The sequence below is a fragment of the Actinia tenebrosa genome, unplaced genomic scaffold, assembly GCF_029948245.1.
Source record: "Actinia tenebrosa isolate PJP-AT-01 unplaced genomic scaffold, QUT_ActTen_1.0 PGA_scaffold15__27_contigs__length_11533743, whole genome shotgun sequence".
Classification (NCBI taxonomy): Eukaryota; Metazoa; Cnidaria; class Anthozoa; order Actiniaria; family Actiniidae; genus Actinia; species Actinia tenebrosa.
Window position 1 is genome coordinate 1,601,300 of NW_028292575.1, and position 17,273 is coordinate 1,618,572.

Genomic DNA, 17,273 nt, shown 5'->3' on the forward strand with positions numbered 1-17,273 from the left:
GGTAATAACACAGCGCATTCCATTTCTGTTCTTTTTGGCCTTCTATGAAGTAGTCCCATTTCTCTACGGATACCATCGTTCCTTGGTCATGCGCGCGTTTGATGAGGAAGTTTAACTCACCGACGTCTGTTATTAGGCGCCGTTGCATGTGTTTTTCTCCTTCTTTTGCGCCCTGGGTAAATTTGCCTATGACAATTCGGGCGGTTGGGTTGTGCTCTGGGAGCCACTTTGTGTAGGCGCTATGGCAAAGTATGGCTTCATGCGCTGTGTATTTCAGGAGTTTACCCTCTTCAAAGAACTTTAACAATGGCACTGGTATCCATTCTTTCTCTTGTAGATGCTTCCCGTACCACGCGTAAATTATGGGATGTAAGTCTTTTGCTAACTCCCAGGTGGTCAGTCTGACGAATCCTGTTGCTGGGGCGTCGTAGTGGCCGTCTAACGCAACGCGAAAGAATTGGGAGTCTGGATGTCCGTAACGGTCATAATACTCCTTACAATCCCCAAGGCCTTTGAAACTGGCGGGGTAACAGTGTTTCATATCTAAGGAGACGTATTGGTCTTCGTTGTACTCCATATTCCAAAGACCACCGTGACCGTGTTCTACACAGGCTTTGGAGATATCTTTGAACTCCTTTGGGGTAGGTTTCCAGCCATTTCTCTTTTTGGCAGCTAAGAAGTCCAAGCTGCGGGAGCTGAGCACTTCGTCTGAAAAGTCTTCCCCTAAAGTCTCACATGCACTTTTAATGCGTTGATGTTCCACTTCTGGTCGGTATAAAGTACCATCTTGAGTCATGAACTGACACCCCTCCGCGTCCATTAACCAAATAGAATTCTCATAAACTAATCCTGTTAATGGCGACTCCTTATAGACCTTTGTCTCCATCTTCCTTGGGAACCTTAACTCCCTCCATGCGTGTGCGTTGTGTTGGTAAATTACGATAGGAGCACCTCTGCCTCCATACTTCTTCGTTCCTGGGTAAATAAAACCGTCGGTTATGCCTTTCACATGTATGCGCCTTTCTAACGCGGTTTCTAACTTTTTGATGTTTTCGATGGTTCCTCCAGTCTTACGAGTAGAATGCTCCCATTTCCTGATGGCTTCTCTTCTCTTTGGCGTAAGCTTACCACCCCGAGAGGAATCCTCGAAGAACTCCCTAACCAGCTTCCCAACGCAGTTACCAGGATGGCGCATTGGTCTTAACTTTTTAACATCCGGCTTCTTGATTTCATATGCGCCATAGATGACCACGGTAACCGGGTAAGCGACCTCATAGAACAACATGTCTATTCCCTCCAATGCTCCCGGTCGCGTGTGCTTGTTTAAAACGAACAGGTTCTGCTTACCAGACGCTCTGATAGGATTACGACCCTTTTCTATTATCCATTCGCCGTCTAAGTACTTTACGAATGTCAACTCCAAACGGTAATCGCCGGCTGGCATTCTGTTGATTATCTTTTCAGCCATTTTGTAATTCATGGTTTTGTCTGTCTTTCCCTCCATAAATGTAGCGAAGACAAAGTCAGCGTCTGAGTTATCCATCACCTGATTTCCGAGCTTGCGCACAGTCTTGTTTTGAATGTCGTTGATGGTGGCCATGTATATCTAAGGAATATTTTAACCTCCGTTTGCGATACCAAAATAACTTTAGGTCTTGGTAAAATACCCGTAAATCTGCTGTACCCATCTTCGCAATTCCGCGGGTTAAACCCCTAAATCTTTGGCATCGATCGCGAGTCCCCCTTACTGCTGCTAGTTGAACACAGCCACAACAAACTTAAATATAATTCATCATATTCCAGCCGTCAAGGAATACATCAAGAATGTGATGGAAAGAGGACTGGCAAGTGAAACGATGAACATTCAAGAGACACAATGTTCTCAGAAATTCATCTTCAACCCCATTCCACCACACTCTATTGAATTTCTTCCAAATGAGGAGCTGATGCGACAAGTGACTTCAGGGCTGGGAGAAATACAAATTGGTTTGAAAACAGACCATACAAAGAGTACTTTTCAAGTGAAATCTGAAACTGAAGCTTTAAAGAAAGAAAAGCTGATAGTAACGACTAAAACCTCTACAGGAAAACTCAATCATGATCCAAGGGATGTTATAGACGTTCAAATCAAGCCTGAAGAAAATGTGAAAATAGAAAAGAAATATGTGAGAACTGATGGTAAAATAGAAGTTGAATTCATCGCAGAAGTAGCTGGTCAGTTGACAGCAGAGGTTCAAGTGAATGGGAATCATGTATCTAACAGTCCACTAGTGGTGAATGTCAAGCCACAAGGGATGAGAATAACAGGACAGTTTAACATGAAAGGTGTGAATATAGGATCTAGTTGTTTAACAGGTATAGCAGTAAACAGAGACAATAGTAGGATCGCTATTGCCAATTGGTCTTCTCGCTCTGTCCATGTATTCACCACTGATGGAAATCTCTTACTGACGTATGGTAGTCTAGGTAGAGCACAGGGACAGTTGCCTGGTCCTGAAGGTTTAGCATTTCTGAATGATACAGATTTAGTCATAGCAGACTGTGGTAATCATAGAATATGTATAGTGAACACTACAACAGGAACATTGGTAAAAAACATTTGGTAACCAAGGTAACGGTGATGGACAGTTTGGTAATCCATATGGAGTACACATTGATGACGATGGTAACATCATTGTGTGTGATATTGATAATCAACGTGTTCAAGTCTTCACAAGAGACGGTGACTATCAATATCAGTTTGGTTTGACAACACAGGACACGTTTGATCCATTTGATGTGATAACACATGATGGACTGTTTTACGTCAGTGATTGTAATAATCACGTCATTCATGTATTTGAGAAGAAAGGTAACGTACCGACTAGAATATCAACGATTGGTGGACTAGGCAGTGCTGATGGTCAGCTGAATAGACCATGTGGCCTGGCTATTGATAATGACCATCATCTACTGGTGTGTGATAATGGTAATAATCGCGTACAAAAATTCACATTGGATGGTCGTTTTGTAGGAAGGACTTGTGATGTAATCAAGAGCCCTCAATATATAACTGTTTTAAGGGATGGTCAGTTATTAGTTGGTACGTTGGAGTCTGGTGTCTGGTATGTAAAGTAGAATGGACTTTTATCACCCATCACGTGATTAAAAGTCGTGCTTCATTGTGATTGGGTAATATTTCATGGAGGGCAAAACAAAACTCTATTTGCTAACTGGTACAACAAGATCGCTTACGAATTCTTTTATTCCAGTCTTAAAAACCGACAAAAAAGTACAGAGTGTTTTTGCATCAAAATCTAAAAAAGAAAAAGAAAAAAAGAAGAAGAAGAAAAATTACAATTCTCTTTTTTTAAAGGAAAAACGTTTTTATTTTACATATATATATTTCATATTATTATCTCTTTTTTTCACATGGGTGCAATGAATAATATATTTTCTTATATACATTTATATCTGAATATCAGAAGCTAGCTGATTTTCATTGCTCCCATCCCGCGTCTACTACACGGACAAGTTTTCCTTCACAAATTTTCCTTGAAAACGAACTAAAACTTTTCGTGTAGATGGAGAAAATGTTCAGAACTGGTATGCTGGTTTTGAAATTTGCTGTTGTAAAGGACAACAAAATTCAGCTTGTGTAAACAATTTGCTCTTTTAAACGACAAAATTGTTAATGCAAGAGTCTGTTACCTATAGTTTTTTGCTCCATCTGAAAATGGCTCGAAAGGAGACTGGACCTTATTTTTGTGTTTCTCCGCTGATTGAAATTCATTGCGGGCACAGTCAAAATTTCCGAAGGAAAACTTCTCAAACACTTGAATGCGAGGCCATGCGTGTGAAAATCTATTGTTCAAGTCAACGTGGCTGCCGCTTGAACAATGCCTAATGAGAATTGTCAAAGAAAACTTGCTAATCGTCGACACGATATATAAGAGTTGTCAAAGATACTTGTCAAGGAAAACTTGCTCGTGTAATAGCCATTCAGAGGTTCAAGGAAAAACTAGGGTCGAGTTATCGTTGTAGTGCATTGTGGGCTTGTTTTAGAGACATATTTCCAAGATGGCGTCTGTCGGTCCCTAAAACAGCCCCATGATGCACTGCAATGCCAACTCTGTTTTTCTCTTAAACTCGAAATGACTATTACGCAGCTTTATAGTACCAAAAGAGTGAAGAACAGTTTCATCTATTATTGTAATAGCAATTAGAATGTACAATAGCAATTAGAACATATATGTAGCAATATTGGTTAGAAATCTTATCCATTTATCTTATTTACAAAAAAATGTAAACTTATATTCTCTTAAACTCGAAATGGCTATTACGCAGCTTTATATTAACAAAAGAGTGAAGAACAGTTTCATGTATTGTAATAATAATTAGACTGTACAATAGTAATTAGAACATATATTGATTAGCATTCTTGTCCTTTTAACTTATTTACAAAAAAATGTAAGCTTATAGTCGGGGACTAAAAAAATCAGCTTCAAATGTTCAATAAATTTTAGATTTTTCAACTTCAAAATACAAAATTGCAATTTCAATCAAATTTGCAGCACAATTTTTTCTTTAATCAACGACTGGATCATGATGAAGAATCGTTATCCAAATAAACTGAGCTATGTATTGGAAGTCATTGTTCCATTCTTTACCCTTCGTCACACCTGTAAGGACCCGACCTGATTCAACGTTCGGCCAGTTCAAATGTTCAGTTTATTCTGTAGTGAATATTACTAAATACGACTATAAGCTTACAATATTTACAGGTGAAGGTTGTCCCCGGGGGGAGGGGGGGGGGGGGTACTCTTCAATATTCGCTATACAGGTACGTGCCGCCAAACAGGGTATGGTTTTTAGCGATTCTACTCTAGTGGAACAGGGTATATGAAATCGTGCTCGCTCTGGGACAGGGTTTTCAGCGATCTTGCTCTGGAACAGGGTATGAATTTCAGGCACATCCCTACCCTAAACGGGCAAGAGTACCCCCCCCCCCCCCGGGAGGTCGTCCAAAAAGAGAAAAGTAATCTACCCAGATTCCATCGAAAATAAAGTTGCTCACACACTCTCCACGACCGCGCAAAGTCTAATAAAAGAAAAATATTGTTGAGTAACCTCAACATCACCAATGCCTTTGGTAATCAAAGGCAAGACGGAACGTAAAACAGTACACATGCTACGACTACAATTCCTAACGTAAGAGTAATAATAATAATAACAGTACTTGTATAGCGCATTCTGCTACCTCAATGTACGCTTGTATTCCTTGATTCTTTGATTGTGCGTTGATCGCACGGCTGCTGTTTGGACGTTGATGGCTCTCGTTTGACGACGAGCTGTTAGGAAGACCTTACTTAAACAGAATATGATGATCACAATGCATACGATCATAACGAAGGCTACGGGGAGTTGTCTTATGTTGTACGAACTGTTGGACTGCCATCTGTCTATCACAAGTATTATGGAAATCACGAGCCAAAGAGCAACGGTCAGTACCATAAGGTTTTTTTTTAAATGTTGGCATGATAGTAAAGGGGACATTCTATTGATAGGTATCTTTCCAAGCTAATGATCATTGTACCAAGAGACCATCCTCCATATAGCAATGCAGATATTACATAAGTGGTCGTCAAAATACATAAATGTAGGCACTGAGAAATGATGCAAAGATTCAAATAAACGAACAAAGGTTGCACCACAAGACCTACTAGCAAACCGGTGAAGGAAAAGACTGCAAGCAGTAGATTATAGCTAGTCGATCGTAAGCGTTCATCTCCAACTATCGTCAAAATCACGAGAAGATTAATGTAAAATTTAAGAGTATACTCGACCATAATTAGAAATACCGTATATTTTTTTAAAAAATGATCATAAATATAAATTAAAATGGCGTGTTTCGAGGAGAAGGCTACATTCCGGGCGTACAGTGTAGCTGCTACACCCCACACCCACAAGAACGCCTGCTTTGCAGGCAACATCTAATCGCCTGGCCTTATTCAATATTGATATGTAATCCAAGACAGATACAGCACAATCCTTGAGAAATCTTTACCATCATTTTATAATTAGAATTTAGCATTTGGTATTTGTTGATTATGCAGAGGAAATGATTCAAATAGGATCGCAACAATGTAATTTCTTCAAATCTCGTCATTGGGAACGGGATTTTTAGCATATTTAATTTTAAGCCTTTTTTAATCTTTCTCCGGACATTTTTGTTGTGGTTGTACGGCTTGTTAATGGCGGAAAACCTGCCACATAGAGGCTCTTTAATGGCTTCCAGTCTCAAGCCAATAAAAAAGCTAGTGAGAAAATTAGCAACGTCCAATCAAATCGCTTGAATAAGGAAGCCATGTCACTAACTAAACAAAAATTTACAAAAGTTTGACCATGTAATGACCATCACTTTAAAATGTTAAACGTCAAACATTTTTCTAACCAAAAGGAAAGTTATGAACTCCTATAAGATAAATTGTTTGGGTTTTTGAAGAGCGTAAAGAATGTTTTAACAAGAAAGCCTTGTCAGAAGCAAGCCTGTAAGGAATTCTGTGCATTTTATTTCGATAATTGCGGTTTCGCTTGGCTTGAAAACTGCTCTTTTTAAAATCATACTAATTTTTTTTCTGTTACGTGAACTAAATATATCGGTCTCTGAAAAATTACATTTCTAGAGAAAATAGACGGCTATAACACGGAGCTCCATCCATAGCTTAGGAATTTTCTGTGCTTAAATAAGCACGAAGTAGATGTGGTCCAATTTTCTTAAGTAGTTCGTGGTTGTGGTTGCGTTGACCCAGACAGTATTCTTATCATTAATAGATTTTATCTCAACCAGCGTATCAAACGTTATAACTTTGTCACTCTCTGAGTATTTTAGCTTTAAATATCATTTAACGATCGAATCAAAAATGACAGGAAAGATGTGAGTGGCGCTGCCACTATAATGGAATATCTCAGCACACTTAGGATCAGATTCAAATTTACTGAAAAAATACTGTGACCGTCCCAATAATTACGCTACAATTTGTTTATTATTCTATACGTCTTAAATAATTTACTAAATTAAAATTCTTATTATATTTATGAGACTAAGATTTGTATTTATAAAGAGTTATTCGTCTTGAATTTTAAGCGAAGTTTGTTAAAATAATTGTCTGATTAACCAGTTTTTAATACAATTTTAGAGTGACTCGCTTTAAGATATAAATTAAGAAATGTGCTCTGCGTATTAATTAGTGTTCTGGATATCATTTCAACAAAAGCAGCTTCGAATTAATTTTTCGATAAGGTATTCACCTCCGGAAGTTGGGTATATCTGCACATTGAAGACAGTGAACGTATTAGGGCCCACCTTGCTCTACAATCTCTGAGGACAAGACCGGCGGACATTCGCTAGAACGGTTGGCTATGGAAGCGTCTTAAACCAAGAAATGGCAAGATATTCTACAATATTTGAATTCTCTAACGCGAGATGGAAAGTCTTCATCGAAAAGGTAAGTACCGTCTGTCAAAATCGTTTCCATTGCGATATTTAGTGTACATGAATATATAATTACAGTTCAAATTTGTTTCTAACCCTAAGATTATTCTTTCATTTTGGTTCCTTTACCTCGTGATTTTCTCCTATATTTTAAATCTTTCCTTCAAACTAAGATCTAAAACATATAACTAGTTTATTCTAATTGTATAAATGTCTCGACAATAGAAAGCGAATAAACAAATGACAATTTTTCTAGTATCAGCTGTCAAAATGAATTTCGAATTTCTTTACATAAAATGTACACAAATGTTACAAGATCATTTCATTTTAACTTTGAGAAGTGAAGCTTTCGAGGTCGCTCACTTTTAATCGCAAAAAAATGCCATGTTTTCTTTAAATATTAGCTTGATAATATTTTTTGTGATTCACAGCTTACAAAATGCTAATAGAGCTTCAAAATGTTGAACTTTCACTCGGATTGTCTCAGCCAATCAGAGTACAATATGTTTAAATATAAACATTGCTACTGAAATCAACACAGTGTATAGCGTGACTCAAATGCTCTTTCACTATTCAGTGAATTTTTACCATAAGAAGGAGACTCGTTCATACCTTTGTTGACGCACATCGAGCCTTAGAGGCTGGAAATACCCGGAAAGTGATTTTATGTTTTTTCAAGTATTATCGTTTCTTGTACACAGAAAATTGCCTTCAAATCGGTATGGAACAGTTCTTTAATCTAATAACTGAAAGTATGGCCTTTTAGTTGCAGTATATTTCAATTTTTTAAATATTTTATACATGTGTATTTATGTATTTTCTTATTTCTAGGCTGGCCAAACAGATTATAACTATTTGGTAAAATCATCCCTTGTAGACGACATGAGTCGTAACGAAGGCAAGAATGGTTGTCATTCATGTTGTCCAAAACTATGTCGACGGTTGCGGTCGGAATTGCTCTTATTCTTGATCTTAATTGGGGTAGTTTTTGGTTTCATCGTCGGGATTTTCATTAATAAACCCGTTGGAGACATCAAGGACCCAGAAAGAAAAGCATCAACGTTAATGCTCATTGGATTCGCAGGCGAGCTTTTCATGAATATGCTGAAAATGTTAATTCTGCCATTAATTATAGCAAGTCTGGTTTGTTCCTTGGCTGCTCTCGACGCCAAAGCTACAAGTAGAATCGGAAGAAGAGCTTTGCTTTACTTTATTGCTACCACAATTCTCGCCGTTATTTTGGGGATTGCTTTAGTGGTTTCCATGAGACCAGGAGAAGGGGGAAAAACAGAGGAAGCGGGGAAAAAAATTGAGGAATACAGAACTCTAGATGCTTTCCTAGACTTGCTAAGGTCAGTCAAACCATTTATCATAAAAATTTAAACCTCGTTTATCAATTTAAAGTCTTTTTACTCCTATAGTTTACAAGTTTGTTCCAGTTTAGTTTCATTTCCAATACATTGGTCTTTATTATAAAAATGTTCAATTTTTATTGTTGAAATCTAAAATTCTTAATCCAATTTGAAGACAAAATTTGACCGAGTCACGCTGTTTACAATAAGATCATCTTAATTCATGTTTACTGTTCTGAACACCAAAATTAATCCGCTCTATCCCACTTATTCATAAACACACACTATTCCTTGCCAGATATTAATCTATATTTCAAAATATAGGCGTCTTTGATTGATATTTTCCTCTTGACTTATCAACACCTAAAAAAAAAAAATATTTTACTTGAAAAGTGAAAATAAAGTTCAAATTGTTGCAATTTTAGCCCCTTCTAGCCCCTGAACTACAATTTTAGTATCAATTTATTTAAAAAATATATTTATATTTTATTATATATTTGGATGAATCGGTCTGCTGAAGAGAGGCGTTCGTTTTGATTGCAATTAGATGTCATTTTTGAATGACCCTTTTGTCTTGTTAATTATTTCATTTTGAACCTTGATTAAAAAGTATTGATATTAGTATTGATATTAGTTTTATTTGTGTGCATTTAGAAATCATAATTAATCATAATATATTCCTACGTATAGATTATCACTTTTTGTTTTGCACTAAATATTTTCATTGTCAAGACCACGTATCATTCCCTTGAAAATATTTTTCCGCTGAAGGTTGATATAAAACCCAAACAAAAAGCTTATTTTATGCTCTACGACAATAAAATGAAAAACAATAGGAAGCCCAATTTCTGTTGTATCTGACAATGTCGGGTCAAGGAATAAAATTATTCAAAATGCTTATATTTCATTTTGTAACTTTAGGTCCTGTTTTCCCAGTAATATTGTGGCTGCCATGTTTTCACAGGTATTGTTATCTTAATTGGAACGATATCCATCTATTCGGATTCATCATCGCATGGATCCATTTATTCCATTCTATTTTGTTAATCCATTTTTTCTATCTGTCAACCCTTATATATCATACTGTTCGTCCATCCGTCCCATCAATTAATCTATCCCTATCATCTATCCCATCCATGTTATCCATCACATCTATCGCATCCATGCATCCATGCATCCATGCATCCATGCATCCATGCATCCATGCATCCATGCATCCATGCATCCATGCATCCATGCATCCATGCATCCATGCATCCATGCATCCATGCATCCATGCATCCATGCATCCATGCATCCATGCATCACATCTATCGCTCCCATTGATCCCATCCATCCATCCATCCATCCATCCATCCATCCATACATCCATATGCATGGTTCCCGACTAGTGGGGACATTCGGTCACACACCGACTTATGGGGACACCATCCATCCATCCATCCATCCATCCATCCATCCATCCATCCATCCATCCACCCGTCGTTCATTGCATCTTCCTGAACGCGTATCAACCGACCAGCTATAACCATGCACCATCCACTCTTGCTATCCATCCATCTCTTCCTCCCTCCCTCCATTCCGTCAATCAACCATACCCATCTTTTCCTGACATCCTCCCATTCCATTCATCCATTTATGCTTTCTATCCCATCCATCCATCAATCTATTTATATATCCAATTTACTCATTTCCATTTCCTTTCCTCTGCCTAACTATATGACAATTCTTTTCTCCTTTTTTCAGCAAAGGACGAGATACACCAAAGTAGACCCTGTCCTACAATCACGAAACCAAACCATAGACATCAACAACTTGACAAAGCCAGACCTCTCAAGACTAAACGTATTCTCAAATGGCACCCACAACCTCTCAACTACAAGTACAACAGTCACACCTGGATCCAAGACAGTCCCTTCAGGTCAAATGGTGGACCCAAAAGGAAACATGAATGTGCTTGGTATAGTAATATTCTCTGTCGTGTTCGGTATTGTTCTGGGTCGTATTGAAGATAGAGGCCTTCCGCTTAAAGCTGTGTTTGAGTCTTTAAATGAGGTTATTATAAGGATGGTCTCTGTTGTCATGTGGTAAGTACTAATTTTGGTTATGAATGGTTAAGCTATAGAGTACCACAGCATGAAAAGTCTAATTTACACTCCTTTACGTCGATGGTAAAGGAAGCGTAAAGACGCACGACAATTTACGCTGTCTTTAAGGAAAAACGCAAAGAAGCGTAAAGACGGAATTGACCCGTAAATATAAAATAAAGACACGTAAAGTTTCTTTTTCGATCCGTAAAGGCAGCGTAAAGGTTGAATGAAGATCCGTAAAGTATCCTTGCGTAAAGTTTGCTAAAGGAGCGTAAATATATGTAAACTAAAGTTTATGTAAAGTAAAAGAAAAGAGCCTTAAAAAACCGTAAAGAGGGTATCGTAAGTTAGCTTCCTGAAAAAGTAGTAAATGGCAAGGCTCGATGTAGAATCTGTTATTCCTGGTTTTAACAGAAACTAATTATGACAGATCCTTGAAGGAAAATGCCAAAAAATCCGTTCCATTTTTCTATTATTCTTTTCTTTTGTTGTTCTTCATAATGTGAATTGTAATAAATTCGTTTTACGTCAACAGAGAAATTTAAAATACACTTTTAAATGAAAAGATAGTTCAGGAAAAATCCCGGTTTAATGGTACTACGACAACGTACGGACGAACTAAAGAGCATTCAATTTCCTTCCCAATTCTGTTTCAGGTACTCCCCGATAGGTATCTGTAGTCTCATCATAGCTGAAGTAGCTGCGATGACAAACATCATGAGATCTCTATCTCTTGTCGGTATTTACATGTTGACTGTCATCTCTGGCCTCCTGATTCACTCCTTAGTTGTCCTACCCATCATCTTCGTGATCGTTACACGGAGGAACCCTTTTGGGTTTATCATGGGCATGCGCAGTGCGATCATCACAGCTTTTGGGACGTCATCAAGGTTAGAACAATATACCTCTATAGCTTGGGCGTAATGTTGTCCCATTTCAGACCACGTGTCATTCTCTTGGGAATAATATTCTTTGTTTGACTTGTATCCATATTTATGTGTCTACTCATGCACAACCAGACGCAACTGTTAAACAATGAAAGTGGTGAATTCACCATAGATCAGCCCAGAGGTTAATTCAGGGTTTGATCTGTGAGTTAGCCATACCCTGACTTAGATCAGCCTAGAGGTTGTTTCACGGTTTGATCTGTGAGTTAGCCATACCCTGACTTAAATCAGCCCAGAGGTTGTTTCAGGGTTAGATCTGTGAGTTAGCCATGCCCTGACTTAGATCAGCCCAGAGGTTGTTTCAGGGTTCTATCTGTGAGTTAGCCGTGCCCTGACTTAGATCAGCCCCGAGGTTGTTTCAGGGTTTGATCTGTGAGTTAGCCATGCCCTGACCTTAGATCAGCCCCGAGGTTGTTTCAGGGTTTGATCTGTGAGTTAGCCATGCCCTGACTTAGATCAGCCCAGAGGTTGTTTCAGGGTTTGATCTGTGAGTTAGCCGTGCCCTGACTTTGATCAGCTCAGAGGTTGTTTTATAGGTTTTGATAAAACTGAAGTTTGTTTTGATTATTTTTGATTTCAGTTCAGCCACGCTACCCACCACCATGAAATGCGCCGAGAAGAACAATAAAGTCGACGCACGCATCAGCCGGTTCATCCTTCCACTGGGTGCAACAGTGAACATGGATGGGACTGCTCTGTACGAGGCGGTGGCTGCTGTATTCATCGCGCAGGCAAATGGCATTGACCTTGGCATTGGAGCACTCATTACAACATGGTAGGGTATGACAGATGTCTAAGGGAGGTGTTTGTAATGGCTGGATAGTCTGTGCGACCTTATCGACGTGAGGGGTCTGGGACTTAGGTCCATTCTTATTCCTATCTTTTCATCCAATTCATTACAGCCGAGTTGACATTCAGAACTAACTCAAGTCAACCAATCAGAATTGGGGATTCGACATTGTATTTTGATTAGCATTTCCCATGATTCTGCCAAGAGACCATGAAATACGAATCCTTTGTTCTTTACATTAGTCGTAATCACTAGTCTAACTCATGTATGGTGAAATTTCATTTCAATCGAAAACAGAAATCTATATTGTATTTAGTCCCTGCTAGGAAAATGCTATCAAAAATAGTTGACCCATAATTTCGTCCGGGGAATGCTAACCAACTCAACGCCTGGTTATGCATTCTGATCAGCCAGTAGATTTTGAGAAACGATTGTCATATTTGTAGCGTTACAGCAACAGCAGCATCCATTGGTGCCGCAGGGATCCCACAAGCTGGTTTAGTCACCTTAGTGATGGTCCTCCAAGCTGTTAACCTCCCTACTAGCGACATAGCGCTAATCCTGGGTGTTGATTGGTTCTTGTAAGTATTTATTACGTAATCTATCAAAATATTCCTGAAAAACAAGAGAACATGCAAAGACGTCTTCCATACCTGATAATTGTTTTTAGAAAACCATTTCAGAGGCGCCTTCACATGCTTTCAGTTCGACCCGTTGAGCTGCGCCACTGCTGTAGTTGCGGTAGTGATTAGGATAACTAGTTTTGATATATTTCAGTGCTAATAATTTTTCAAAAAAATGGTTTTTGTTACCATAGAGACCGTATACGTACTACTGTTAACGTCCTTGGTGACGCCATGGGTACAGGAATTGTCGAGCACCTATCACGTGACGACCTCATGAACATGGACTTCATCGCACGTGAAGAAGTCGAACCGGTCGATGAAGACAGGTTCAACCCACGTGACACGGAAGCTATGATTGGAATGAAGGGAAAACGACGAAACGCTTCTGAAACGTCGATCAAAGAAACGAACTTTTAAATTATGCACGTTGTCATGGTAATATTGTTGTTTCTGTAAGTGTTGTCATGGGAACATTGTTATTGTCATATAGTGATATTGATGTTGTCATGTTTATATTAACGTTTGTGATTTTGTCGTTGTCATGGTAATATTAATGAGATTGAATCTTTAGAAAATATATATATATATATATAACAAAGGGAATCATATTACTTCTATAATTTCTGTTGAATATTGTTCTTACTAAACCAAATCAAAATCGTTATCATCTGATCTATTTTTATTTTATTTTTATTTTATTTTACTTATAGCCAACTCTTAGGTTATCAATAGCTAGCGGGTTAAAGAAAAGAGACTACAAAATGTATCGCTGAATAATAAGAGATCAAATCATAAGAAAGGCTAGGAATCTACTACAGGTTTTCCCCAATCATAATAGATCGTCAGCTTACATTTTTGTTTGGGCTTCGAAAGCTTGGTAAATCATGCATTTTTCAGCTAAAACTTTCGATTCGTCACCTGATAAATTTATATACATTCTTGTAACTCGTTCTTCAGTACTATCGAAATTAACTTTCTTAAAAATATAAGAAAATGTCACGGTTTGCAACAAATAAACTAATTAAAAAAAAAATTGAAGAAGGAGAAAAGGAAAAAATATAGTAAAGGTTGATTCCACTTACAAAAAAAAAAAAAAAAAGAAAAAAGAAAAAAAATCGATTCAAATGTGCCATACCCCCGAGACATCCGCAGAGCTGGGGCGTCGTATGGACTTCGGACCTGACGGCGATTAAATCCTTCTGCCCTTGGGTGTACGAATTACGCAAGAAAATGTTCTAGCCAAAGCATCAGGGGAGAGACCAGCCGGCCCCCAGACCATATCGGCTAATCCCTTGCATCTCTACCACGCACGGAATCGGTTGAAAGTATAATGTTAAAAAGTATAGTCTATTCGGTGCATTGTTTTTACGTCTATTGTTACGCTAATTTCTTTGGAACCGTGGCCCAGTGGAAAAAACTTGGAACTTCAAGATACAAAGTCAAGCCCGGCTGAGGAGGGTTAGTACCTGGATGGGTGACCTGAAGATTCCACCTACTCAATTTTTGCTCGATCATTTTTTTACCTTTTTTTTTTTTCGTTTTCATGACAGTATAGTAGATTTTTTTCCTTCTATTTTTGTCTTTCTCGTCATAATGTATCCAATCCCTTTCTACCCGAATGCTTTGTCCAATCTTTGTGCACTTACTTCTTCACCCAGAAATGCAGTTCATTTCCACAAGGATGATTTGTAAATCAATTTTCGCGATATGGCGTAATCTACCAAGATTCCATATAGGCTAAACAGTGCTAGCTTCGTTGAAGTGATAAAATGATAACAACGTGACTCGGTTTAGTAAAAGCAATATTCAACACAATTATAGAGGACATACGTTTGTTATTCAGTGTAACTGAGAATCTCGTTGACATACAAGCAGTGGCGAATCAAGGATTTTAAAAAGAGGGGTTTTAAAATGGGCGCTACGCGGGAAACGCTAGTAAGATTGGCTTCTCAAAAGCCTGTTGGGATTTCAGTTTTATCCTACTGAGCGTAAAGAACATGTGATTGGCTTCACAGAGTCTCAAAAAGGGGGTTTCCATGGAATTAGTAAAACCACAAGACCCTCCCTTTTATTGTATTATATCATATAGTTAGGATAGTAGGCGCGCGCTGATTGGTCGAAAACTGTGCCTTATTAATTAGCTAGTGAACGGAGCACAGTGCTGACGCCATCCACGCGCGCGAAGTGGTGCTAGATCCTGCGACCGTCTTTTTGCATAAATAAATTCAATACCGAAATAGGATTAGTAACTATACAGTAAAACGAAGAAAACAGTTTTTCCGAGCTCCGTTTACTAATAAAGCACGCAGGAAGTGCCATAAGCACTCAAGAAGTGTTAGAAGTACCCGCCTATGGCTCTTGCTTCTCCTTACACTTCTTTCGTGCTTACGTCACTTCCTGCGTATTTATTACTGAACGGAGCACGGAAAAAGCTGTTTTATTTGTTAAATATTTGAATTATTATTGAATTATATTTGGATGCTAACAAATAGTTAGAATCAACGTTTATTAACTTATCTTAATCGTTTTTAGATATTATAATATTAATTAACTATGTTGTTTGCTAGCTACCGTTTTATATTGTTATTTATTTTTAGATTCCATATAACTTTTCAAGTAACTGAGTATTATAAAAAATGATTTGTAAAAGTATATGATTAATTTTCATTAATATTTATTAAGGAAATTTATTAGATATTATCATAATTTTATTAGAATCAAGTTTTGAATTTTTGATTTTTTTCCTTTTTTTTTCGATGACAGCACATTGTGTTTAGTGTTGGACCAACATTTGGAGCAGCTAATACGATTCGAAGACTTTTATCAGCTGTTTGAGTTGAGTGTTTTTATCTGACATTTTCGTAATTTCATTAAGTGGAGATGCTTACAAAGCGCCTCTTGCATCATATGAGTATAACTTAAGAAATATATTAGCTATAAAGATCATCACTAAATTGTTATATTCTTGTTATACACAGTGTCGCTGCTTACAGTATGATTTCTTTGTTTATTGGAATTTCTTTTCCAGGGCCTTCTTACACAAGAGGGTTAAAAGGGTCCTGGGTACGAGGTATATTAACTAAGGTCTATATATCGTTCACAAAAATATATAATACACTTATTTTGCCTGTAAGCTATTCTAATGCGTATTGTATATAAAGCAATAAACTATATCATATACCTAGTGTGACTTGTAAAACGTATTGCCTCTTGACTGATTTGAGTGGGTCTGGGCTGATTTAAGTCAGGACAAGGTTAAAACACAGATGGATATGGCCAATTCACACTTCAAACTCTGAAAGAATTTTTGGGCCCATTCAATTCAGGGTACAGGTAATTCGGGTTTTGATCCCCCCCCCCCCCCCCTCCCGCCCTCCCACCCCTCCCTACTTATCTAAGAAAAAAGCATTTTAGTCCAGAGGTGCACGTGATCGTGCTACCTTCGATGACTTCAAAACACATTTAACTAAACAAACAAACTGTGAGCATGCGCATATGATTTTTCTTATAGTTATGCATGCGCAAAAGCAAAGTATGAGTCGTGTCTTGCATAAATTTAATTGTTTATTACGTTTTGATTTTATCGAAAAATACATAAATGCATAGTTTATGTAAAAAAAGGTTAAAAACTCAATTTTCTCATTTTTTATATGTGTGGTATTTGTCTTTATAAAGCTATTTGTCCAAAATTGTCACTCTTAGGTTGAGAATATATTTGATAATAATAATAAACATGTAAATTAGCCAAGAAGAACTAGAGTCTGACTATAAACTAATGAACAAGTCTACTATCGATCTATCTTAGTACTAAATAACACGGGTAATATTCAACTGGAAAGTAAGATATTATTAAACAAAAGATTTTCGACGATTAGTTGATTTTAGTGCTTTTCCACGGGCGGATTTATTTTGCACTGGAAAGTGTATGCGGTAAATATGCTTTCTGATAATGACAAAAGGCAGTGATTGACAAAAAAACTTAAAAAGACTAGAA

General features: G+C 37.6%; 1 protein-coding gene and 1 pseudogene across 5 annotated transcripts; both read left to right on the forward strand.

Moving 5' to 3' along the window:
* Nucleotides 1–257: 257 nt before the first annotated feature.
* On the forward strand, nucleotides 258–4,417 carry LOC116302831 (uncharacterized; annotated as a pseudogene).
* A 2,808-nt stretch (nucleotides 4,418–7,225) lies between these two features.
* LOC116302837 (excitatory amino acid transporter 1) lies at nucleotides 7,226–16,464 on the forward strand. 5 transcript variants are annotated; one of them, XM_031712225.2, is made up of 9 exons: nucleotides 7,226–7,487; nucleotides 8,306–8,826; nucleotides 9,748–9,790; nucleotides 10,573–10,913; nucleotides 11,573–11,806; nucleotides 12,444–12,638; nucleotides 13,100–13,234; nucleotides 13,471–13,714; nucleotides 16,043–16,464. In XM_031712225.2, exons 1-8 carry the CDS (start codon nucleotides 7,425–7,427, stop codon nucleotides 13,694–13,696), a joined length of 1,758 nt encoding a protein of 585 aa, XP_031568085.1. In that variant the 5' UTR covers nucleotides 7,226–7,424; the 3' UTR covers nucleotides 13,697–13,714; nucleotides 16,043–16,464. The 5 variants fall into 5 exon arrangements, with proteins under 5 accessions (XP_031568085.1, XP_031568084.1, XP_088886473.1 ...); XM_031712224.2 differs by having other exon boundaries at nucleotides 7,227–7,487; nucleotides 13,471–13,731; XM_089030347.1 differs by having other exon boundaries at nucleotides 7,227–7,487; nucleotides 13,471–16,464.
* The last annotated feature ends 809 nt before the right edge of the window (nucleotides 16,465–17,273 follow it).

Coding starts and splice junctions, on each gene's coding strand:
- LOC116302837 (XM_031712225.2), top strand. CDS start 7,425: ATGGCAAGATATTCTACAATATTTGAATTCTCTAACGCGAGATGGAAA. Junction 7,488..8,305: donor GGAAAGTCTTCATCGAAAAG/GTAAGTACCGTC, acceptor TCTTATTTCTAG/GCTGGCCAAACAGATTATAA. Junction 13,235..13,470: donor CTGGGTGTTGATTGGTTCTT/GTAAGTATTTAT, acceptor TTGTTACCATAG/AGACCGTATACGTACTACTG.